Raw genomic sequence first — 23921 nt, 5'->3', positions numbered from 1 at the left:
ATGTAATACGAATCTGGTATAACATGAAATTAATCTACTGTATTTTGCAATACACACTAGGCTCTTTGGTTAAGGGATCAAAATTGAAATGACATCCAACATCAGTCATTTGTTATGTGTTCAACACCACATATTCAAAAAGGGAAGGTGATATTTCTTTATTTTTATTAATAACGAGAAATAACTGAACAATGTGTGCACCACTGTCAAAAACAAACTTCATGTATGTAGAGATTGTTTTGTCCATTACTGTAATTTAGCGCCAGAGGGAATTTGTATGACAATAAAACAACCACATGGATTCTAAAAGAATAGGATATTTATTTGAAAACTGCAGTTCCGTTTTCACCTTAAGTTCACTCTAAATTTAGACGAATGAAATACATTTTTATATGCTTTGTTGCACTCTTAATTGTCAAAATGGATTGCCCTGTAAGTGAACCATACAACTAGAATCACAATTCCCTTTATTGCCACTGGGGGGATCGGAGAATATTATTCATTTCCATATTCATGTTGGAAAAAAAGCAAATGAAACCACTACAGTAGCGTATGGAAATATCTATGCAAATTTAGTTTTGGTGAAACAGCGCCCCCTGTTGATTCCTTTCACAAACGGCTCGGCTCTCTCAAGACATCAGCTCCTCGATGCTAGCCTGCATTACATAAACGCCATCTTTAACTGACTGACAAAACTACTAAAGCAGCACGGAGGACGAATCTGGGTCACACGTACCGAGACGAATTCACGTCAAGAAATCACAACTCTTCTCCTCTTGGCTGATATTTACTGATTTCTGAAACAACTGTGACATTTTATGGTCCAATGTGTTTGAGCGGAGCAGCTCGAACGCAGTTTTGTTGTGTAGGTCCCGGTTGAAGCTCACTGCTAGCTTTTTATAAACAAAAAAGCTGACTGAGTTGATATCAGGTAAGACGAGGACATTTGACAACTTATGAAGCAAACAAATTTGGAGGTGTTTCACTAGATTGTTTAAATCGTAGCCTGACATTTTCGAAAACATGCTAACTAATCTAATCGTGGTTTGGCTAAACTGAGCTAACTCCTGTTTGTGGTGTAAGGAAATGACAGGTGGGACATTTTTAGCTTATACAAGACATGACACAAGGAGTGCAAACAATGTTAGGTTATATTTTCTTAGAATGCTTGTTTGATAATTGTATGCTTTTGTGAAGTTTATGAATAAGTCATAAGAGGCTTGTGTTTGTTGTGGGACAAGTAGGCGTGTCCACCAACTCAATGTGAAGATTATGAAATGAGACCTTATATATATCGATATATATATTTTTAATATCAAGCCTTTATATGCTTTTCCTTTTTTGGAGAAATTACTAATAAAAAAACGAATTAGTCATGGTTACTGATCAGCTTTCCTCAAACGTGTTCACAATATATGATGAATTTCCCCTTCATGAACAAGTTAACAACACTGAAAGTAGTTATTTACTTATTTGTAAACTATTAACTATGTCAAGTAATTAAGATTTTTAAGTGTGCTTAATGAACTGTCTGGTAATAAAGTCAACTACATATTTATGTTGTTGACGACTTGTGTTCTCATCTCTTTCTGAACCGCCCACTAAGGTCGCGGGGGTGCTGGAGCCTATCCCAGCTGACTTTGGGCCAGAGGAGGGGACACCACGAATTGGTGGCCAGCCAATCACAGGGCAAAAGGAGACTAACAAACATTCTCGCTTACACTCATACCTAGGGGCAATTTTGAGTGTCTCAAATTTGAATGAAGAATGTATAAAAATATGTATTTTTAAATAATGTAAAATCAATTTATACAGTGTGATAACAAATTTGGTGATCAAGATTATTTACATAATCACCATTACCTTCTCAATCTATGTATTTGCCAGGATGAAACGTGTCCTGGGAACAAAGCAGGTGGATGGGGGTGGCACCAGCAGTGGATCTTCCAAGCGGTCTTGCAAGCAGAGTTGTGAAGCAGATCTTGACGAAAGAGTGGTCCTTTGGGAACATCTTCCCCAAGAGGTCCTTCTCCACATCCTCCAATACCTGCCTCTGCTGGATAGAGCTTATGCTTCTCAGGTACACATTGTAACAGTGCAACATTTAGCATACTCAGTGAAAATTACTCGAAATTAAGCAGTTATTTGGCTCTTTTAATTAGTGTCTCATTCATTTTAATGGCTAAATAAATAATTCTATTCATTTTTTCTAAATTGCAACAGTTTTTGCCAATGGAAATGAAATGTGCCTTTTTTTGTTGCTGCACCCATTTTTGGTGTAGTTGAAAAGGAAAATGTTTTTCATGAATGTTTGGATTGGTGTACAGGATAAAAAAACAATTTTACCTTTTGGGATCTTTGATTTGCAAAGCATCCCTAATGATAACGGTGTTGAAAAAAAATAATTTGACTCTCCTGAATGGTTTGATTTATGGGTGGTTTGGACCATGACTAAAATGCAATTTGTATGAATGCAGGTCTGCAGGGGCTGGAACCATGCTTTTCACATGCCTGAGTTGTGGCGATGCTTTGAGTTTGAATTGAACCAGCCAGCTAGCTCCTACCTGAAGGCCACGCACCCTGACCTCATTAAACAAATTATCAAAAGACACGCCAACCACTTGCAGTATGTCAGCTTCAAGGTAATTTCCGTCTGTGAGAGAAGACCAGATGTTGTGTATTATGTGAAACTTACGTTTTTATTTCAAGTATTTGTTTCATCCGTTCCAGGTGGACAGCAGTAGAGAGTCTGCAGAAGCGGCATGCAACATACTTTCTCAGCTTGTAAACTGTTCTCTGAAAACACTGGGCATCATCTCCACAGCTCGGCCCAGCTTCATGGAGCTGCCTAAGGTCAGTGGATTGTCCCATTGCCAAACTTTTGCAACAGTGGCATTGTGGTTCCTTTTGCAGGAGATGTTATAGGACACTGGAAAATGTGTGTTCTCTGTCACTCAGAGAGGAAGTGAACAGTTGTGCTCATATGTTATGAATGGCATATGCACCCATTCATTTATACGTAATTGATCGGCCGAAACACATTTTTAATGTTTTTTATATTTCAACTAAAATACTTTTCAGAATCACACAATAGTGAAACAAAACAAAAAAGACAACAATGCTATGGTATTCTTTTCTATAAAGTGAACTCATTTTTCCTTTTGTTGTGACATTTCAACAGTCTCACTTCATATCAGCGTTGACAGTGGTTTTTGTGAACTCCAAGTCCTTGTCCTCGCTGAAGATTGATGACACACCTGTAGACGACCCCTCCCTCAAAGTACTTGTGGCCAATAACAGCGACACGCTGAAACTGCTGAAAATGAGCAGTTGTCCTCATGTGTCACCTGCAGGTATTGACAACAAGAACAAATTGGGGCATTTGGCCAGCTGATACATTATCTTTACTGTTCGATTGTTCTAGAACAATTGTCGCTATTGGTATGCAAAGTTGGGGCAGCAATCCATGTAGACAAAATCAATTCTGTCTGAACCTTTAACAAATATAACAGGGCTGGACATTAGTGATGGCCTGAGGCCATTATACCATTTTGTTGGGCTGCCAAGATCCTACAGACTCTGGCCTGATGGGGATGATACAAATCTCTTTAATGAACATGGTGAAATCAACGCAACCTTGTAGAGAAGACGTGTGTCCCCGTTGTATAGTCGCAGAGACTTCACCTTTTTATTTTCGATATCACCACAATCAGCTTATCACAAAATAACCTTATTATTCTTCTAATGGGTCGTAAAAACATGTCCCTATTTTATTAAAAATTAGAAAAGCAGTGTGCACTAACTTCCCAAGATATAATGTAGAATGAATAAAACATCATATCCAAAGGAAAGAAAGTAGACCATATTTTGCCATTTATTCAAAGAGTTTCCAAAAATAGCTGAAAGCTATTCAATTCTGTTTATTAATATCTTAGCCATAAATATAATGGTCCAGTATTGGTCCTGTCAAGTCATGACTGAAAAGGGTCAATGTTGGACTATGTAAGTACTTAAACTTTGTGAGGCAATAACATTGTGTTACCCAACTCCTGACTAAACTGCATAACAATGGAATCCTTATGTCGCTTTGCCATTTGCTCCTCTTTCAGGCATCCTGTGTGTGGCAGATCAGTGCCACGGTCTGAGAGAATTGGCCCTGAACTACCATTTGTTGAGTGATGAACTGCTTATTGCGCTCTCGTCAGAAAAGCATGTGCATTTGGAGCACCTGCGCATCGACGTGGTGAGTGAAAATCCAGGTCAGCAATTCCATACAATCAAGAAAAGCAGTTGGGATGCCATGGTGCGTCACTCGCCAAAATTCAACCTGGTCATGTATTTCTTCCTCTACGAGGATGAGTTTGGCCCCTTCTTCCGTGATGAACTTCCTGTCACGCATCTGTATTTTGGCCGTTCGGTCAGTAAGGACGTACTGGGCCGCGTTGGGCTCACCTGCCCTCGGCTGGTCGAGTTGGTGGTGTGCGCTAATGGGCTACGGCCGTTAGATGAGGAGCTAATCCGCATAGCGCAGCGTTGCACGCAATTGTCAGCAATTGGCTTGGGAGAGTGTGAAGTTTCCTGCAGCGCCTTTGTGGAGTTTGTCAAAATGTGTGGACATAGACTGACCCAGTTATCAATCATGGAGGAAGTCCTGGTTCCAGATCACCGCTATGGGCTGGATGACATCCACTGGGAGGTGTCGAAGCATCTTGGCCGTGTCTGGTTCCCTGACATGATGCCCACCTGGTAAAGCTGTGCACAAGTTGGAAGCCACATAAGAGATTTGAGTGCAAGTGTGCATATGTTGTCGAACAGCTATCATTGCTCGCTTGTTATTGAAAAAATGAAAACTACTCTGGTATATTTTAGGACATTGATATTGAAAATATTAAATGTACTCTGATACATTTTAAGAAGACCTGGGGGTGACATTAATTTAGATTCTGATCTAATCAGGCAGGTTCCAAAGGAATTATCTAAAATTGTTTTCAAATCTTTGTATGTTTTATATGTATATTATGTTAATATATCTCAAACTTGTTGTTTTTGTTTTGACAAAAGATTAAGCACTTTGGTCTGAACAATTTACAGATTTGTTCGGTGTTTTGTTCATTTAGATTTTAGGGATAATGTTTTCACCTTGGAATGAAGCGGATAGTGTGGCAGTTGTATGACGTTCTGTAAATCATGTATTTATTCAGTAATATAAGTCATGATCCGTTTAAAATTCTGTTAAGTTTGATTTCAACCATACCCTGGCAGTTAACCTTTGTAATTAAGGTTTATGGATATGCAGCGTGAAAGAATGCTCTTCACCTTTAATGCCCATCAATTTGCATATATTTTTTGAAGAGGTTGAGACATTTAGGAAGATTTTGGGTGAACGGGAGCCAGTTTGGGTTGTTAAATGACTGAATAGTATGAAGGCAGTAAATAAAACTGATCACATTCATGCATCTTTACGTTTTATTAGTGTTTCTTATGTAGGAATACTACATCTACTTACACTTCCAACAAATGTTTAACATTCTCTTGAGTTTAATTTCATGTACAATATTTGGCAGTTTTCATCTTTCGGGTTTAGTCTACCATCAAATTCAAATAGACAGATAAAAAAAAATCCCAAACATTAAGCTAAGAGTCATCCCAGAGGGCAATTTTAAAGTGTATATGTGAAAGCCGACTTTGATTTCAATGTCTACTCCACAAGTAAAATTCTCTAGTCTCGCTATGAATTGAAGTTTTTTTTTCTCTTTAGAGCTCTTGTCAATTTAAAATGTATAAAAATGTTTTCTATGAATTTATCTGCACATAATACATTTGACAATATAAAAATACTGTAAAGAATGAACTGTCATCTCAAGGTTGAAACTTTTCAAAATTTATACCACTCAAAAGACATCGTAACTGTTTCCGGGGTCACTGTAAATATGTGATTAAATATGCAAAAGTAAAATACTGATTCCTACTAAAATAGGTGGATTAGTGTCATGTTTTGCTTTAAGTTGGGTATCAAATGGGAGGTCTTACAATGTGCAAAGGATCTCTTGGTGGTCTCTGATTGATATCACTTTCGAAGTGTTCATGAATTAAAGAAACCCTTTAAATCACGGTTGACAACTTCCATCATCTATATGGCTTAGCCCAGGTGACACTTAATTCAGCAGAATTTTCATAGGTGACACTAAAATATGCTCGATTGATTGGAACAAAAATGCACTCACAATAATAACCCTTGAAGAATTATAGCTGTGCAAGTTTGATGCTCAACCTTTATGATTTATTTGCAAATGTTGCCCAGTTTCTCTCACGGGGCCATAGCACAGGACAGGTCTTCTGCAACTCATTTTGCCTTTCTAAGACATCCAATGCATTGGAGGACATACCGCAAACTACATTTATTTCTATATTTGGATTAGTATATTGCAACAGATGTGAAGTTTAATGGTTTGCACAAAGGGCGACCTGGGTTTTTGAGAGGGCCGGTACCCCAATAAACCATTTTAAATTAGACACAATTATAACGGGTTAAACAACGCGTAACAAAAGACAACATTTCTCGTATATACCTCCACAACTTTATAATTATCCACTCTGCAAAGAAAGTTGAAATCTCGATTCTATCGGTCGAGATTGAACTTTCGACCCCGATTTGTGAAGGAGTGTTGTTGTTCTTTGGGGTCTGTCAGTGGGCAAGTCTCTTCGCGTTCTTCGAGGACACGCCCTAGAAAGCGTAACTCAACAGGCGCGTTGACGAAATAACACCCTTTTGTTTTCTACAATTTCGGATTTCAACAGGTCATGCTAGGGGTGATCGGAATGACGGGCAGGTGAGTGTTAACATTAACATCAACATAGTTTACATAACCTACGTTTATTCCTGCTAATTTAGTAGGAGTTAGCGCTAACTCGAAGCACTACCGAGCTAAAGCTAACGCCATTGCAAATACAAATAATAAAAAATAAAATAAACACGCGATCTAACAACGCGTAACTGCCCTGAAATGTACACATTTTTACTGATTTTGAAAGTAAACGTGCACTTATATAAATAAATGTCTGGATTTATCTCTTTGCAGACATTAGTTAGTTAGCATGCTAAATTAGTCATCGTTTGCAGAGTATATTAATGTAGTGAAGAGTAATTACTCTTTCCAATCCATATGACGAATCTGTGTGTATGTTTATCGTATGTGCCTCATTTCCTTACCATATTAGCTTCAATCAAACTCAAATTAGGGGTTGCGTTTGTAGTAAGCAATTTAGTTCTTATGCTCTGGCTCAAGTCTAGTCTATAATAACACGCGCTGGAAGAAACGCAGTAAAGATCATATTGGAATTGAGTGAGAAAATAAATAAATTGTTGCTTTTTTGTTGTTGCTTTGTAACAGCATCGCCAATGCACTGGCCAGTGCAGCCTGTGAAAGATGTAAGAGTGGCTTTGCGCCCACAGAAAAGATTGTCAACAGTAATGGAGAGTTGTATCATGAACAGTGCTTCGTTTGTGCCCAGTGTTTTCAACAGTTTCCGGATGGACTCTTCTATGAGGTACTATTTCATTTTAATTCATGTAACTAGCATGCATTTGTGATTAGAATGTGCTTTCTCCAATCAATCTCTTTTGCTTTGCAGTTTGAAGGCAGAAAATACTGTGAACATGACTTTCAGATGCTCTTTGCTCCCTGCTGTCGGCAATGTGGTGAGTGTCATGGTATCTTAAAGTGTGATGTCTTAGTAGCCCAAATAAAAGAAGTGACACAATAAACAAAATGACTTCAAATAGATTACATCAAAGTAATGAGACATAATTTGAAAGATGAAGTATGAGGTTAGATTTTTCTTCTATTGATCGATCACAACTATTTTTTTTGTAGGTGATGTTTCTTGTCTTACACAACACAATGCAAACAATACATAATAAACAAATTCATACACATTAGACATTAATCAAAATTGAACAATATCTTTAACTGATTCATTAGCAGAAGGAGTTTTGTAATATGTTATATACAGTGGGATATGAAAGTTGGAGCACCTCAATTTCCATTATTTTCATTTATAAATCATTGCCTCAACAACATAATTTATATACTGTATATATAAAAAAAATGATGGGCTGAGTAAAATTATGCATCAAGACAAATTCTGCAGGTGCAAAAATTAAGCCAAAATAAAATTGAATCTAAATGCAAATTCAATATAACTTCCTTTGTGCTAAATTCACATTTTCTAGACATTTATTTTGACATCTTTTGGTCAGGAGTGCCCAGACATTTTACATCATATATCATGTTATAGTGGATGATAAACAACTAATCCTTCATATGTGCACTTTAATTAACATTATTTTTTTTATAGCGAAGGCTTAAAGCAGGGGTGTCCAAACTTTTTGCAAAGAGGGCCAGATTTGGTAAGGTGAAAATGTGTGCGGGCCGACTATTTAGCCTGACATTCTTTGAACCATTAACATTAAATACAAATTAACCTTTTGGGATTTTTTTTAATTACAAATGGCATACTTTTACTTTTACTTTTTTTTTTTACATTTAGGTTTTTACCGAAATCACAAACCACAAAAAATTAAGAAAACTATCAAGGATATCTAAGTTCATGTGAAACATCACATATTATTCACTATTATATGCTCACTGTAGGAACAGTGCTGAAAACAAAACAATGATCACTGCATATTCAAACTGTGATTTTGACCATCACAAAAAAAATAATGAACTCATGTATTTTATACTGTGGTCAACAGTGCTGGCGGGCCGTGTATTATTGATTTCATGATAGAGGCCACGGGCCGGTAAAAATTTGTCCACGGGCCTTAATTGGCCCGCGGGCCGGACTTTGGACATGTCTGGCTTAAAGTTTTCTCTATTCTTGTTTAAATCAGTCAATTCAGTTCCCTTAATAAAATACAGCAGAAAACGTAATCGAAAGAAATGCTCTGCTGCAAAAATGGGATAGAATTTTTGTCTAAAGTGTATCTTCCACTTTGGGATCTTTTTTTTTTAGGTGAATTCATCATTGGCCGCGTTATTAAGGCCATGAACAACAGTTGGCATCCTGACTGCTTCTGCTGTGACATCTGCCAGGCTGTGCTGGCTGATGTAGGCTTTGTCAAAAATGCTGGCAGGTGTGTCCCATCATAAAAAACACATTTTGACAGTCGCCATAACAAGAGGTTTTATATAACAGGTGAACCAGAAGAATATTAACAAATAAATATGGTGGCCGCAGTCAAAACATATCATTATTTCTCCTAATGTGTTCTGCCTCGACAAACACTAAATGGTCTTCATATTTCAGGCACTTGTGTCGCCCCTGCCATAACCGGGAGAAGGCCCGTGGCCTGGGCAAATACATCTGCCAGAAATGCCATGCCATCATTGAAGAGCACCCGCTTATCTTTAAGAATGATCCTTACCACCCAGACCACTTCAACTGCAACAATTGTGGGTGAGTACTTTCATTTAAGGCTATCTGTCAGCGTGTCTCGACAGTATATAGGGTACATATTGACGACTTTACTCCAATGGCCACAGGAAGGAACTCACAGCCGAAGCCAGGGAACTGAAAGGCGAGCTTTTCTGTTTGCCCTGCCATGACAAGATGGGCGTGCCTATCTGTGGTGCGTGTAGGAGACCCATCGAGGGGCGTGTTGTCAATGCCATGGGCAAGCAGTGGCATGTTGAGGTGTGTTAGCAAGGCCAACGCTTCCAGTTTTAAATGTGTATAATTTGTCTTTCCAGTTTAGTTTAAACTTGGCTCATTTTTGGAGATTCTGTAGGTCACCTCCTTTTTTTTGTTGTACTTGCAGCATTTTGTATGTGCCAAGTGTGAGAAGCCATTCCTTGGCCATCGTCACTATGAGAGGAAAGGCTTGGCTTATTGTGAAACACATTATAACCAGGTATGAAGAAATGATCAGTCTAAAATGTTTTTATTCCTTCACTAATTTGAATTGCCTGTGTGGCCACTTGGCTCTAATATAATTTTTATTTTTCTCTTTTACTTTAAAGCTGTTTGGTGACGTCTGCTACCACTGCAATCGCGTGATTGAGGGCGATGGTATGTGTAGATGTAAAATCTTGCAAAAATGATGTTAGATCTTGAATTAGGTAATTCAAGTGACTGTAATCTAAATATATTTGCTAAAAAACATGTGTAAATATTCCATACAGTATATGTACACCTGTTCTGTAATATTTGACCCAGTGTGTGTCACTATGATCCATCTCCAACATCGATGGTATTTATTTGACAAAATATTTTATCAGATTGGTCTGGCAACAAAAGTATAAATGATAAATATACAACTCATGCTTAGTTGAATCTTTAGAGGCCTTTTCAAACTGGTTGCTCATGTACTTCTCCTTCCCCACAGTTGTATCCGCTCTCAACAAGGCCTGGTGTGTCAGCTGTTTCTCATGCTCCACTTGTAACGCAAAGCTCACCCTCAAGTAAGCAAACTGACTAATTTAACTAGCAGGCTACTAACTCATCCGAGTACTATTCTGCTCTCCACCAATGTTGTCTCCTCACCTTGCTCCCTTTTCTTTGTTCTTTTTCTCTCGTTCTTCTCTACATGCATCCTGTGGGGTGTGCGCCTTTGTAACACAGAGATAAGTTTGTTGAAATAGATCTTAAGCCAGTTTGTAAGCGTTGCTATGAGTGTATGCCTGAGGAACTGAAACGCCGTCTGGCCCGTCGTGAGCGCTACGCCAAAGAGTGCAAGAAATAACCTGCTGCTTCTCAGTAGTTTACCAGTTTCCATCTATTCTATTGCTTGGTGTAGTTTATGTCTTTATTTTCTTTGGCATGACTATACATGTCTGCATGTGCAGCTTCTCTCGCTTTTGTAGGAATACCGAGAACATAGGCAAATCATAAGGATAACGTGAACTATGCAAGCTAATAGTGGCAACATATGCAAAAATTTACTTGGGATTTCACTGTTCAAAATGCAGAAGTGGATTCAAGACCTGTTTTGAGACTCTTTCCCATTTCACTGAATAGTCAAAAGCCAGAAAATCTATGCCCTGCAAGTGTAGGCGGAAAAATACTGTATTATTGAATTATCCTTACTAACACCACTAATATTGCACCCACAATAAATATGCGAGTGTTAGTGTATTTAGAATACATTCAATGGCAAAACCATGTTGTGTGACCGACCATGTGTTAAATCTACACAGGCAAAATGCGTACTGTAAATACAACCCAAGAGCTTTATCAACCCTCCATAGATATAATAATGGAGAGTTTTTGTATTATTTTACAGTATTGTGGTTGTAGTCTTTAAGCGATATAGAACTGCGTCCACTGACTGCTTTCCCAAACCGATTACGGTAAAGTTAGCAATTGCCACAGGTGGCATCCCCGCAAAATATATTGGTCTTTAAAGCTCTTGTTTTGCCATTACATTTTACAATACCTCATGGTTTTCCCCTTGAGTATGCCTAAATATTCAAAACCGACCTTACTTGGTTGAAGCCCATTAAAAAGTGGAAGTTTGAAACATCAATTCCTGCTACTCAACCAATCTTAGTTAAAAGACAGACTGAAATCTTCGAAATGCACCCTGATTTGAAGTGAGGGATATTTGGTGGAAATGCTGGTAATCATAAAACTGATTCATTGGGGTTTTCATTCAGTTTTGCAGTAAAGAAAAATGGGGATTTGCCAGCACAATCTTAGTCTTCTCTCTGGGTGCCGAAAGAGGGAACTGTGGATATAATCACCATTAAAATGACAGGAAATCAGTTTGGCTATAAAAATGACTACTATTTATGCGGTGCTTTCACTGATGAAACATTAGAGAACCTCTTAAAACGTATAGCATGTGGGGCCAGGAGAAGGTGAGACTGGCAACGGATAGCAACTACTCCTTCCTACAGTATATTAATTACTACAGCATGGTTGTCATGCAAATTGAGTTCCTATAGGATCAATAAATAAATCATATACGAGGCAGCTAATGGTGGAATATGTATGCTATTCTGAAGGAAGGCTGGATTTAATCATGTTTTACTTTTAGTGGGGCTGCAAAATAATAGATCTCAATCTGATCTAGGCTATTTTATCTATTGTTTTAATGTTTTTAAAGTCAGAATGCCACAAGGGGACTACTACATGTAGATGTTAATGAACAAAGCTTTAAGTCTAATAATTTTGAACAAACAGCCATTTAATACAAGAGTAAGTTGAATAATAATATAAGTGGAGTTTGATTATGCTGCCTCTTTTTGCAGGAACAAGTTTGTTGAATTTGACATGAAGCCTGTTTGTAAAAAGTGCTATGAGAAGTTTCCTCTTGAGTTGAAGAAAAGGCTGAAGAAACTGGCTGAGTCATTAGGACGCAAGTAGGCTGAAGTTGGTTTAATAACGATGAACAAAACATTTTCGTTTTGTAATTCAAGGCTTTGCAGTGCCGTATTTTACAATTGATAATTACGTACCTCAGCCAAAATCTGCTAATCAGGAAACAAAACACATACACTGGATTATAAATCACATTTCAGGGGCTGAATTTTATTTGCTAAAAAAAAAACCAACTAAAATTATACATTCATCATCCATATCACACTGAACATGGCATCTGTTAACATGCCATTTGCAGTTATTCAAACAACAATAACCAAACAGACACAAAAAAAACATTTTTACCAAATATGACTACCAAAATCCATTGTCAACTATGAAAATAAGTGACCTATAAATCAGAAATTCCCTACATCCCTTTTGGTCAGTCCAATATCTATTCACAAGTGACCTTAGCTGTTTTGTAGTCAATCAAAATCAACCAATTGAAATAATGGGTTCAATTTACACTTGTATAAAATTATGTTTTTGCAGTTGGGTGTAACAGCTATTATTGTCAACTGGACATGTGATTGAATATTAAAAGGCATTTTGATAATTTCTTTTGTTTTGTTTTCTCATCCTACAGAGTTGTCATCAACATGGCAATGAAATAAACTCCATAGGAACAGGAATGTTCATATAACTGCCATCTAGTAGGAACTAACTCCTCAAATAGTTATATTTCATTCAAATATTTATAAAATTAAAATTCAAATAGTTATATTTATTATCACCAACCTATCGTTTGAACATTGTGGTATTAGTCACGTTGCAAGATGTGCAATAATATATATATTTTTTAAGAGCACAACAACTGTCTTTTGGTTCTAAACAAGCTGGGGGGGCCAACAAAGCCGGTCTCCCCTGCTTGTCTCCAATAAAACCACTTACGATAAATCTAGTGAAGAGTCTTTTTGAACGGCTGCAGTTTTATGTTTATCTTCACTCATTCTTCAGTCTTCAAGGTTTTCTGAATTGCTAGCCAAGCTGTGGCATAAACTAAGCTTTGAATCTTCACAAAGGGGTGGAACGGTGAAGGCTAGAGTAACAATTCGCTCTAACAGTGCATAAGCCCTGTCATCTTTACAAAAGCAGCCATCTGCAGAGTTAACCTTTTGTATGATAATTTCCGGGTCTATAGCTAGAAGTGAAATAAATGGACTGTCTTCATCTGACAGCAGAATATTAATAGCGTCTAAAACACTGACATATTTGTGGGGGGAACAGCGATCTAGATGAGTGATTCTTAACACCACCCGAATTCTTCTCTCAAACACCTCCATGAACTCAACAAAGCGAGACAGAAGCCACATTTCATTCCTCACGTCATTCATGAAGCCCAGCTTGCTGCTGACCCGCTGGTTATCCATGGCTTTTTTTGACGTTAAGCTCTTGGTTGAAAAATGAGGTTTTTGCTCATTAGGAAGACAAATCTCAGCGCGTTAGCAGTCGGGAGCCCAAATGATGCGGTGATCAGGCCTTCCAGTATACTGACGTGCCTCGTTGTTCCATTGACATTCGCTGTCGGTTTCCCCACATGCTTGGGAAGTTCAACCATCAAAATGTAAGTTAGTATGATTATTGGCACCAGTAGACTGACCAGGATGAAAAAAACAGAGGAAAACAACAAATCCTCTTTGACCTCCAGGGCCAACTTTCTGATGAGATAGCTAGAACATAGAACAAATAATCAATGAGAATATTCTGCGTCAAAACTTAAAAAAAAAAAAACGTTTGTATGGAGAGCTGTATAGTCTATCACTTATTGGAAAAAATGAATTAAGTCACAAACCTTTTTGATTTCATCCACCACATCATGTTGGGCCACCTGGTAGAGGACAAACTAGTTTCCCAAAATGTAATTAAATCGCTTGAAAGATTCGTATGGCAACCCACAGCAAGTCACTGCCTGCAAAGTGCCAGGCACAAATGTCAATTGGCCTGAGAAGCGATCTAATTACTTTTAGACATCAGTTTGGATAGTTCAACTCCGTTTTAAGGTTGCCCTACTTGCTGTTTTCAAAATTATACTTTAATGGTTTGATAAATTATTGAAAGATATTTACAATATTTTGTGGTGCTTTTTCAAAAGCACTTTGAATGAGCATCTGCACGCTTATTTTTCTTCATTCTCGGCTGAATCTAGTGGTATTTTAATATTTTAGGTCAAAATTTCCATATAATTGTTTACTGTACAGTACATGGTAAACAATTGTATGGACATTTATACAATAACTTATTGCAGTTGTGTGCTGTCAGGGCCTTCAAGGCCTTCACTGCTGACCTAAGACATCTGAATCACAGACTGATGTTAATTATATTTTGTTGATGAATACCTTTCATTGCTTTTCCCCCTGGTTGCACTGCTTCGAGGTGTGTGTTTTCATATTGAGGCATTTAACCAATCACATTTATGCAATTATTCGTTGCCAGGGTCAGAAATCTGCCTCAAGGCCTTCACAATCATTTCTGCAAAATATAATTAACATCAGTGTGTGATTCAGATGTTTTTAGGCCAGCAGAGAAGGCCTTGAAGGCTCCTATGCAGAAAGAAAAAAACAGAAAAAAACTGCATGAACAAAGAGGAGCATATTTAATTTTAAATATATACACAGGCGAGAAGTGATCATAAATCAATGTATTAAATCTTTTTTCTTTATTGAATATCATCCTAGTTGGTCTGGGAAAAGGAAAAAAACAAAGGAGCAGTTTTCCAACTGAACTAAGGACAAACATTGTTTAATGATTATCTGTCATGATACATCTTGTGTTTGTGTGTGCCTGTTTGTAAATGACCTACAAGAAACACAGCAGGAACTTCCAGATGCACACATTATTAACTGATAAGATAAGAAAATACAAAATCCTTTCATCTCATTTTCTGCACCGCTTTATCCTCACTAGGGTAATGGGGGGTGCTATAGCCTTTCCCAGCTGTATCGGTGACTAGCTGATCGCAGTTCATTTTAGTTACTAAAAAAAAAAAGAAATGTCTATTTTGTAAATAGGAAGAAGGGAAAATGTAGAAAAACTAGACATTTTTTCCTGGAAGTAGACAATAATCTGATACTTTTTATATTCTATTAACATTTTTGTAAGATTGTATTATTTGATTCAATCAAACATGAGTATCTTAAATGGACTGGGTTTTCACAGACCCTGAAACTACAAACTGTGGCTATTTTCTTAGCTGTACTTTCTATCTCTTTTGAGCACATCAACGTTTATATGCTGGATGCACGAGTCATTTTTTCCTGCTTAAATATTATTTTCACCATTATTGGAGGTCTAAGAAATGTGCTATTAGAATACTTTTTTTACTTTGTGCAACCTAGTTTGACATGTAAGTCATTCATACAGGGTGTTTTCTTTTGCTTTTAACAATGCATCTAAAATATCAGCATTCCAGCTAACATTACCTTTCATTTTTTCAAGGATCCTCTAATTTGATTCGTGCATGAAGAGTTGAGTCTGCCAGTTGCAGGTGAGGAAACTTTGGTCAAGGTCTTGGAAAGTGCATATGCAAAAACGTCATCTAGAAAATCAATTTAAAAAAAAAGTCGAGTATAATTGATTTTTCTATGCATGTGATTAATTGAAGTTTTTAGGCATTTTTATTTACCCAAGGCTAATTCTGAATTCAGGAAACACTTGACGAGCAACACAACCCAAAGTCAAACTCAATTATTTGAACCCACAGCACACTGAAAATAATAATTATTACTCCGATTTACCTTTCCCAGTGGAAGACATGATTACTGAGTAAAAGGAAGCCCAATTTCACAAACTTCATTTGACCTATGATACACAAAAATATAACGTGAGAGCCACTGCTACCTACTGTAGCAGATGTGCAATTACACTTGATTCTAGTCCCGTCCCCGAAAGAATTGATGTTTACAGAACTGCTTCCATTGATTAATAAGTGATTTTGCTTGCATGAACCACTCCCCGTTTGCACATGCAGCTTACCTATAATAAATATTGCACGCTTTCAGTTCACGCTATCAACCCCAAAACATTTATAGGCTGCAGATATACACCTTTTCTTTAACTGCTCTCTGAAAGTCATTCCTATATAGTCATAAAACACCTTACCTTCTTGAGTTTGGCTTTTTTTACTCACGTCCCCAAAAATAGCAAGTTATGCGATGAAATACATGTAACAGTGAACTTTAGACTTGCAGGACTTTTGAGCTATACAACGATGTATATATGATAGTGTGTACTTGTATGGTAGGCTTTGAGCACCTGAGTAATATGTCTGTAGGATGTCCACTATCGAGGAAGTGAATCCGCATACTAGTGAGTTAGATCTTCAGATCTTCTCTTCCACAGTAGAAGGTTCTTTTGAAGACTGCTTGAAGAGGGTCTTTACAGCAACAAATATTTAGTAGATGAATGCCAATTCCTTCCGTGGCTTGTGGCATCAAACTTCCAACCTTTGAAAGTCTTGGGAAAAAGACAGCAAATTAGTGATTTTATGTAGGAGCCCAAGGCTTGTATGATTCATGATTTGAATTTCTTCAACTGATTCCCCCGGGTTAAGAAAGGATTCTTTGGTTTGGCCTGAACTGACATGCAAAGCAGCTTGGATGCCAAAGCTTTAATAATAAGCTTTTTTAGCCTACAGCATAATTTGTCATGACATAACTAGTTAGACACGCTTTTTAAAACAAGCAGATTGCATTATGTTATTTTTCTTCAACTTTCTAATACCATCTGCCTTCACACAAAGCCTTGCACCAAAACCTCTATACATGGTCATTTCCAGTGGTGAGGGTATTTCTTTGAAGGATTGTGTGCAGCGAACAGCAACTCAGTAGGTACTGAGTTGTGTGCATTACATCCGCAACGGCCTGTTAAAAACATGATTGTTAACGCTGGAACGTTAATGTTCGCATGCAGCCTCACACACAATATTTCTTGAGTATTTTCTCTCCACGAGCCAGGCCTTTGGTGTCGTGTATGAACATGTTCACTCAAAATCAATTTTCAGTGGAGCTGCTGAAGAGAAGATTAATTAGTGTAATGTCTGATTAATATTTAAAGTACCTGGCTTCCGGGTTACAAATCGTGCCGCAAGTACTGATTTCTCAACTACTCTAATTAACTTGATCATAGAGCCTTGCGAGGGTGACTTCGTCACTGCCCTGAGTGAGTCTTTATGCGTGCACGTTTGTGCATTCGAGAGATGTTATGATACACACAGGCACAGATTATGCTCAATGCCTTAAAAGTAGGTACACTTACACACCAACTAATGAGATCCATCTATTATGAGCCCTGACATAGATTCTAAAACACATTTAATTTTTAATTAATATAACTTAAATTAGACTTGTCGGTCTGGCGGATTGAGTGGTTAGGGCCTCACAGCTTTGGGGTCCTGGGTTCAAATCTAGGCCAGTCCACCTGTGTAGAGTATGCATGTTCCCTCCGCCGTGGGTTTTCTCTGGGTACTCTGGTTTCCTCCTACATTCACAAAAACATGCCTGGTAGGCTGGTTGGACACTCTAAATTCCCCTTACTTATGAATGTGAGATTGAATGGTTGTCCGTCTCCTTGTGCCCTACGATAGGCTGGGCACTGATTAAGGGTGTCCCCCACCTCTGGCCCGAAGTCATCTGAGATAGGCTCCAACACCCCAGTGAGGATAAAATTATTCAGAAAATTGAATTAATTAATAAATTAGAGTTTGGCAACGGTATTATCGATGCATCTAATATGGAGTCCAGAATGTCACATTTCGTGCATTTGTCCTGGAGGCATACGTTTGGCAACAGTGAAATACTGTAAAAACACAGACAAAAAAACCCCCGTTGATTTCTAAACCTTGCAATACCCTAACACACCCAGGGAGGGCCCTAATGGATCATGCATCAAAACAGAATTGTGCCTTTAGATGAGCCTCTCCCCTTTTCTCTGTTTGATATGTAAGAGCAAGTCTGACATTGCAGGTGGCATTCAATGAAAGTGGGGTGTGGTCCAGCTCTTAAGACGTGAAAGATGAGCTGATTACCATATCTCTGCAACAATTACTGGAGCTTGGAGGACAAACTTGCAAAGACACCCACACAGACATCATACGTGTAGATGTAGGAAAAAAAACACTTGCACACATACACATGGCCAACAGAATCACTTACCTTCCATTGTTCCCAAGGGAGGACAACCTCAACTATTGACATGGAGTGTGACACCAGCTTGGAACAAGGCCAACCTGTCCCCCACTAATTGGCCTCAGGACCTCTTGTTGGCATGATATATTGATCAGAATGTCAAATGAAGAAGGCAGAAATAAAGAACACACCCAAACATCAAAAAGAAGCCCTAGGCCAATCCAATAATTATTACTATTATCATTATTTTTAGTATCCTCATTCCCCCAGCAGAGGTTTGGTTCTTGGCAATAGTTGATTCACATATTAGTTTAAATTTTTTGGAAGGTTTCCAATGGGATGATGACAATTGTGATTTTTGAGCGCTGTGACCCCAAGGATCTGTAGAAACGATACTTTAAAAATCCCACTCGAGTTAAGATGAAAAGTCCTTCACATTCACAAAACCCACTTTGCATTTGATTCATAGCCTGCAAATCTTAGGGGAAGAAAAATGAGATGAGATATCCTACAAAAGAGTCCTTCAGGGGCATAGGGCTGAGAAATAGAATGGATACTGATATTGTATCTATCAGCACAAACATCCTCAGCGTGATCATTTTTGCACCGCCAAGCATCTCCATATTCTCAATCAGATCCAGGATGACATTGTCCTATTCCTCTGTTTCCTCTTACAAACTCCATATTTTTCCCTCACTGCAGCAGTTGAATCATTTCCATACAGACTGTTTTCCTACAGTCCATCACAAAATCCATAATAGGGTGTAAGGGCAAAAGGGCTGCTCAGATATGGAGGCGCACAATGTTTCAGCCTGCAGTCTACCCTGGATGCTATTACATTGGCTCCTACGCATCGCTTTCTGATGTGGTCCCTCTTGCACTGATCAAGGTCTAGCCCGCTTTTCCTGTTCTGTTATATCTTCTTGTAAAACGAAATGGGCAACTTTGAGGCATTTTTGTAGGGATGGCAGGCTAGAGGCTTTTAGCATCTTCTCTGATTATGCGCTGTGGACATCAGAGGTCTCCAAACCAGTCCTCAAGGGCCGCTGTGGTTGCAGGTTTTTGTTCCAACTGATCCAACACAAACAGTTTAACCAATGAGGTTTCTTCCGCTGGAAAAAAAGAAGCACCTGACAGCAATCTACTGATCCCACTTCTAGGATACCAGATTGGTGGTAAGGTTTCCTCTTACAGGGTAGAACAAAAACCTGCACCCACTGCAGCCCTTTCTGGAATAGTTTGGGGACCACTGGTATACATCATCACTCGCTTACGATGTGCCGCAATTAACTTACACCAGCTGGAATCAAGGCCAGTTATGATTTAACAGAAAACATTTAATTTCTTTAGGGAGGCTCTCATAGCTGCATTAGTTTGAGCTTTTTTTCAAGGCATTTTCGCATGTGTGGCCTTGGTGAGGGTAAATTGTAAAGAAAATGGATGATTGAATGGTTAATTTTCAGGATGTGTATTTCACAAACGTAATAAAAGGGATTCTCCTTGTAATTGCCAGTATTTCTGCCTTCTCGTTTCCATTTACGACTCACAAAAAGGAATTAATATTGGGCTTTGGAATGGATTTTCTGAATTTAAACAAAAATTTGCTACCAACATTACAGATGAATGTAATTTAATCATCCACACAAAGATTTCAGTGATGTAGTACTAAGTTTACATGAATTGTTGAAAACCTTCAAGGACCCCAATAGAAATAAATGAAACAGGTGTTTGATTACTGTAGAATTCCAAAGTTGATAATTAAAATACTCTATGAGTGAAATTCCCTCCTTCTAGTGTATTCAGAATAATTATAAGAAATTATCCAGCATTGTGTGGAATTAACATTAGCTCTTAACATTTATTCAAGGACTTAATGTTGAATGTGTTACGTCTTGAGTGAATGGAGTGCTCTAACAAAACTTTAATCCTTAATGTAGTGTTCTTTAGAAAGTAACAAGGAATTAGAAATCTAATCACAAAATCCAACATGACGGGAAGACATGGGGAAATGAGAAACATGGAAGAGGGAGCATGGCAACTTGGCATGGTACAAACAAAGCAGGGTAAAGCAGACAAGGCAGGCGATCCGACAAAGATTAACAAACACATGGGGTTCAAATACACAGACAAGAGTTGATTACAAAGTACACGTAGCTGGTTACGAGAGGAAGGGAAGCCCGGAGTGACATAAGAAGCGAAAAGCCAACAAACCAACCAAAACCCCCTCTAACAGAATAAATTATATATGGTACAATGAAATTGTCATGTGCACAATGAATCTTCAAACTCTAAGTGTGAAATGAAATTGAAATAACTTTATTGTTATGTGTTATTGAGTGATTGAATATTATCAAACTATTTCATTAACAGGCCACCGATTCATCGTGACCCCCACCTGGTGCCCACAGTTGACTGGCATAAGTCTCCAGCAGCACCCACGACCTTGGTGAAGATAAGCGGTTCAAAAAATGAATGAATGAATTCATATTATTTCTGAGATGCTTAAAATTTACACCACATATACACGGCAAGAAAAACCTTCAGATTTACTAATAGTTTGTGTCTGTGTTTTTGCCCTAACCATGTTTTTTTTCCACTTGAAAACGTTTTTCTGCATGTTACCTTCAAAAAAAAGAAAATATTTGTCTTCATGGGGCGTCCAAGATTTCTTCTCACCACAGTATATGAGCTTTCTTTTCAGCAGGTATTACATTCATGATGCATGAAAGACCTTCACTAGTTCCTCTTCATCACACAGCAAGACAACCCGAGCTGTCCAAAAGTCAAGGCAGTGACAACAGGATTTGCTGAAAAGGTTTCCTTCAATGCAGCAGCCTCTTTGTATTCCCCTCCATGTGTCCATGAAATCTGTTTTTATCCGCAGTTGGTCCATAGGTACACCTAATATTTTTTTTCCAGGTAATGTGCGTATGAGTGTCCACTCATAGACCTTTTCACCATCACATGAGCAGACATTGGTGCTAAGTGCACCCCCTTCGTTCTAGTCAATATCAGTGGGCACGGGGGTCGTTTGGGTTTCAAGAGGTTGACAGTGTCTTGATTTCTGAGGCAAAGATGATGGTATCTGTTGCCGTGGTTGAATAGCTGTATCTTGAGAGTCTTTGTAAGTTGTTATGGGGCCATTATGAAATCTTAACAATTCCCCGCTCTTCCCTATAGCTTCACTTTATCTGCTCCTCCCTCCCTTTTTAACCCTGGTATTCTTACCACCTGTGTTTTTCCCTCAGCAAGGACTGCAGCCTTCATGTTGTTGGGAATCATTGAGGCAAACACTGTGTTTGCTGTTTTATTTTGTGAAGATTTACACCCGAAGGCGCACAGCATGTTCTGCATCATCAGACCAGCGCCTGCCTGCTGTCAAGACGCTGTGAAGCTCCTGACAAGTTACCCAAACAGACACTAATAACTGAAGGTAACACTAAAGCACAACATTGTAATTCAGCTTACACGTTGACTGACAAATTTGCCCCCTACAAGCATGTCATGTAAACAACATAGAAAGAGATTGTAAACTTATGCCACAACAAGCTATTGTAGTAACGTGTCATACCAGATCCAACTTCATGCAAAGTAACAAGTATGTATGTGAACAACAGTCTTAGGACAACTATTTATGATACTTACTGGAGAGAGAGAGAGAGAGGGAGAGAGAGAGAGATTGAGAGAGAGAGAGAGAGAGAGAGAGAGAGAGAGAGAGAGAGAGAGAGAGAGAGAGAGAGAAAGAGAGAGAGAGAGCGAAAAAGAGAGAGAAAGAGAGAGAGAGAGAGTGAAAGAGAGAGAGAGAGAGAGAGAGAGAGAGAGAGAGAGAGAAAGAGAGAGAGAGAAAGAGAGAGAAGAAAACATCTTAAATTGAGCCCTCTATTGCAGATATGGTTCTGTTCGTACGATTGCATTTCATCCATCTATTATATTCCATTTACTAGTTAGGCTTCTCAGAATAGAGTTTGGAGAACAGTAGACTTTCATTGGACATTAGTCAATGTTTCATATAAACTGAAATTCCCATTTCCCATTCTGTAACAAACGATTTTCAGAACCTCTTAAAATGCTGAAAAACAATGTACAACTCAACAGTTACCAAATTGCTCAGGGATTTACGTTTAGCTGTGATCTTAAGATTCTCACTTTAAATGATTTGTGCCAAATGTGATGATCACTTATCCTGTCAGGCTGCCCCATTAGCTGGTAATATATGTCAATATTACCTGCATGGTTCCTGAACAAATACCTGCAGACCAATCTCCATCAGTGCTAGCTGAACTTTTTTGTCCAATAGGCATTATAACAATGTTAGTTACACCCTTTTAAAACTATCAACCACAATAAATCACGGGAAAGTGTCAGTGATTTTGAGCTAAGGAGAATGTTCATGACATGTTATGATAAGTGAGCCTCTCACAACACTTCATATGCAACATTTTGTAGACTTGACAGTGTGTATGCATTACAAATACACAATCAACAAAAACAAATCCCCACATACTGTAGATGGAAGCAGATGAGGAATGTGATTATAATTGAGGTAGTAGTTTATCAATGTAGTAAACATTCGGTTTACAATTTGCTGCAGTGCAAAAATTAATTGTATCATACCGAGCATGGATGGCGTTCTTTTAATATACAAGTCAATATTTCATCCAAGGAAAGCATACATTTTAAATAGAAAGTTCATCCATCTATTTTTAAACTGTTTTGCTTTTCACCTTCATGCAAACTGGAGTAGTGTCAGCTCATTAAACATTATTTGTCTATCGGTTTGCCCACCTGCTTCACCCTATTTCTATAACCTTTGACCCTTTTGCTTCTCATTCTATCACCTACAGCATACAATGAATTTAAATTATATAATCCAACACTCTAAAATGCCCTTAGATACGAGTGTGAGCTTGAGTGGTTCTCTGTCTCCTCGTCCACTGTCATTGGTTGTCCACCAATTCACGCTGTCTCCTGTCTGGTGCCCTTATAATTGGCTAACACTCATTTGGAAAATTACTAAATAAATGAATGAATAGGATAATCTGAGAGGATATCACGTTCGGAGATCAAGGATCTGCCTGTATTTAGCTGGGACTAGCATCCCCGTGACCCTTGGGAGCAAAATACTAAATAAATGAATATAGGAGTATAAATGCTCATCCATTTTTCAAGTTGTTCTTTATCTCTTTGAGCTTTGACGTAATTACCCCCAAATGTAATCAATTTGTTCATTTCATATAATAAAAATATCCTACAACTTTGATGATAATCCATTTATTTACTCTTAAATTAAATTGAACACAAACACGGATAAACAAACACGCAGAGAGAACCAAATTAATAACCTACTGGCAGAGGTAATTACGTCAGCAACAATGAAATCTGCATTTAAAGCTATATTTTCCAGTCCAATTCCCTCCCAAAACAGGTCAA

General features: G+C 38.1%; 3 protein-coding genes and 1 long non-coding RNA gene across 6 annotated transcripts in view; 3 read left to right on the top strand and 1 right to left on the bottom strand.

The window, feature by feature from the left end:
* Positions 1–618: 618 nt before the first annotated feature.
* Positions 619–4990, top strand: LOC144194753 (F-box/LRR-repeat protein 3-like). The gene is made up of 6 exons (XM_077714030.1): positions 619–931; positions 1888–2080; positions 2478–2642; positions 2731–2853; positions 3182–3353; positions 4110–4990. Exons 2-6 carry the CDS (start codon positions 1889–1891, stop codon positions 4748–4750), a joined length of 1293 nt encoding a protein of 430 aa, XP_077570156.1. The 5' UTR covers positions 619–931; position 1888; the 3' UTR covers positions 4751–4990.
* Positions 4991–6660: 1670 nt separating this feature from the next.
* LOC144194536 (LIM and senescent cell antigen-like-containing domain protein 1) lies at positions 6661–12925 on the top strand. Of its 2 annotated transcripts, none has more exons than XM_077713670.1 (10): positions 6661–6830; positions 7392–7548; positions 7633–7699; positions 9019–9139; positions 9313–9462; positions 9549–9699; positions 9824–9916; positions 10026–10074; positions 10391–10466; positions 12258–12925. In XM_077713670.1, the coding sequence occupies exons 1-10, from the start codon at positions 6802–6804 to the stop codon at positions 12370–12372; spliced, it is 1008 nt and encodes a 335-aa protein (XP_077569796.1). In that variant the 5' UTR covers positions 6661–6801; the 3' UTR covers positions 12373–12925. The 2 variants fall into 2 exon arrangements, with proteins under 2 accessions (XP_077569796.1, XP_077569795.1); XM_077713669.1 differs by having other exon boundaries at positions 10627–12925.
* Positions 12926–13322: 397 nt separating this feature from the next.
* On the bottom strand, positions 13323–18525 carry nkpd1 (NTPase, KAP family P-loop domain containing 1). Its single transcript, XM_077713056.1, is given in 7 exon segments — positions 13323–13766; positions 13769–13983; positions 13986–14039; positions 14158–14213; positions 14215–14310; positions 16104–16167; positions 18519–18525. Coding segments are annotated over 7 exon segments (936 nt in total).
* A 2339-nt stretch (positions 18526–20864) lies between these two features.
* The window catches only part of LOC144194420 (uncharacterized), a 32814-nt gene continuing 29757 nt past the window's right edge, over positions 20865–23921 (top strand). For both annotated transcript variants that reach the window (XR_013325886.1, XR_013325885.1), the window contains exon 1: positions 20865–21924. This is a non-coding gene — a long non-coding RNA (uncharacterized LOC144194420). The remainder of the gene's footprint in view (positions 21925–23921) is intronic.

The sequence above is a fragment of the Stigmatopora nigra genome, chromosome 3, assembly GCF_051989575.1.
Source record: "Stigmatopora nigra isolate UIUO_SnigA chromosome 3, RoL_Snig_1.1, whole genome shotgun sequence".
Lineage (NCBI taxonomy): Eukaryota > Metazoa > Chordata > Actinopteri > Syngnathiformes > Syngnathidae > Stigmatopora > Stigmatopora nigra.
This window is presented reverse-complemented; position numbering and strand designations above follow the sequence as displayed.

Coding starts and splice junctions, on each gene's coding strand:
- LOC144194753 (XM_077714030.1), top strand. CDS start 1,889: ATGAAACGTGTCCTGGGAACAAAGCAGGTGGATGGGGGTGGCACCAGC. Junction 2,081..2,477: donor ATAGAGCTTATGCTTCTCAG/GTACACATTGTA, acceptor GTATGAATGCAG/GTCTGCAGGGGCTGGAACCA. Junction 2,643..2,730: donor TGCAGTATGTCAGCTTCAAG/GTAATTTCCGTC, acceptor CATCCGTTCCAG/GTGGACAGCAGTAGAGAGTC.
- LOC144194536 (XM_077713669.1), top strand. CDS start 6,802: ATGCTAGGGGTGATCGGAATGACGGGCAG. Junction 7,549..7,632: donor CGGATGGACTCTTCTATGAG/GTACTATTTCAT, acceptor TTTGCTTTGCAG/TTTGAAGGCAGAAAATACTG. Junction 7,700..9,018: donor TCCCTGCTGTCGGCAATGTG/GTGAGTGTCATG, acceptor TTTTTTTTTTAG/GTGAATTCATCATTGGCCGC.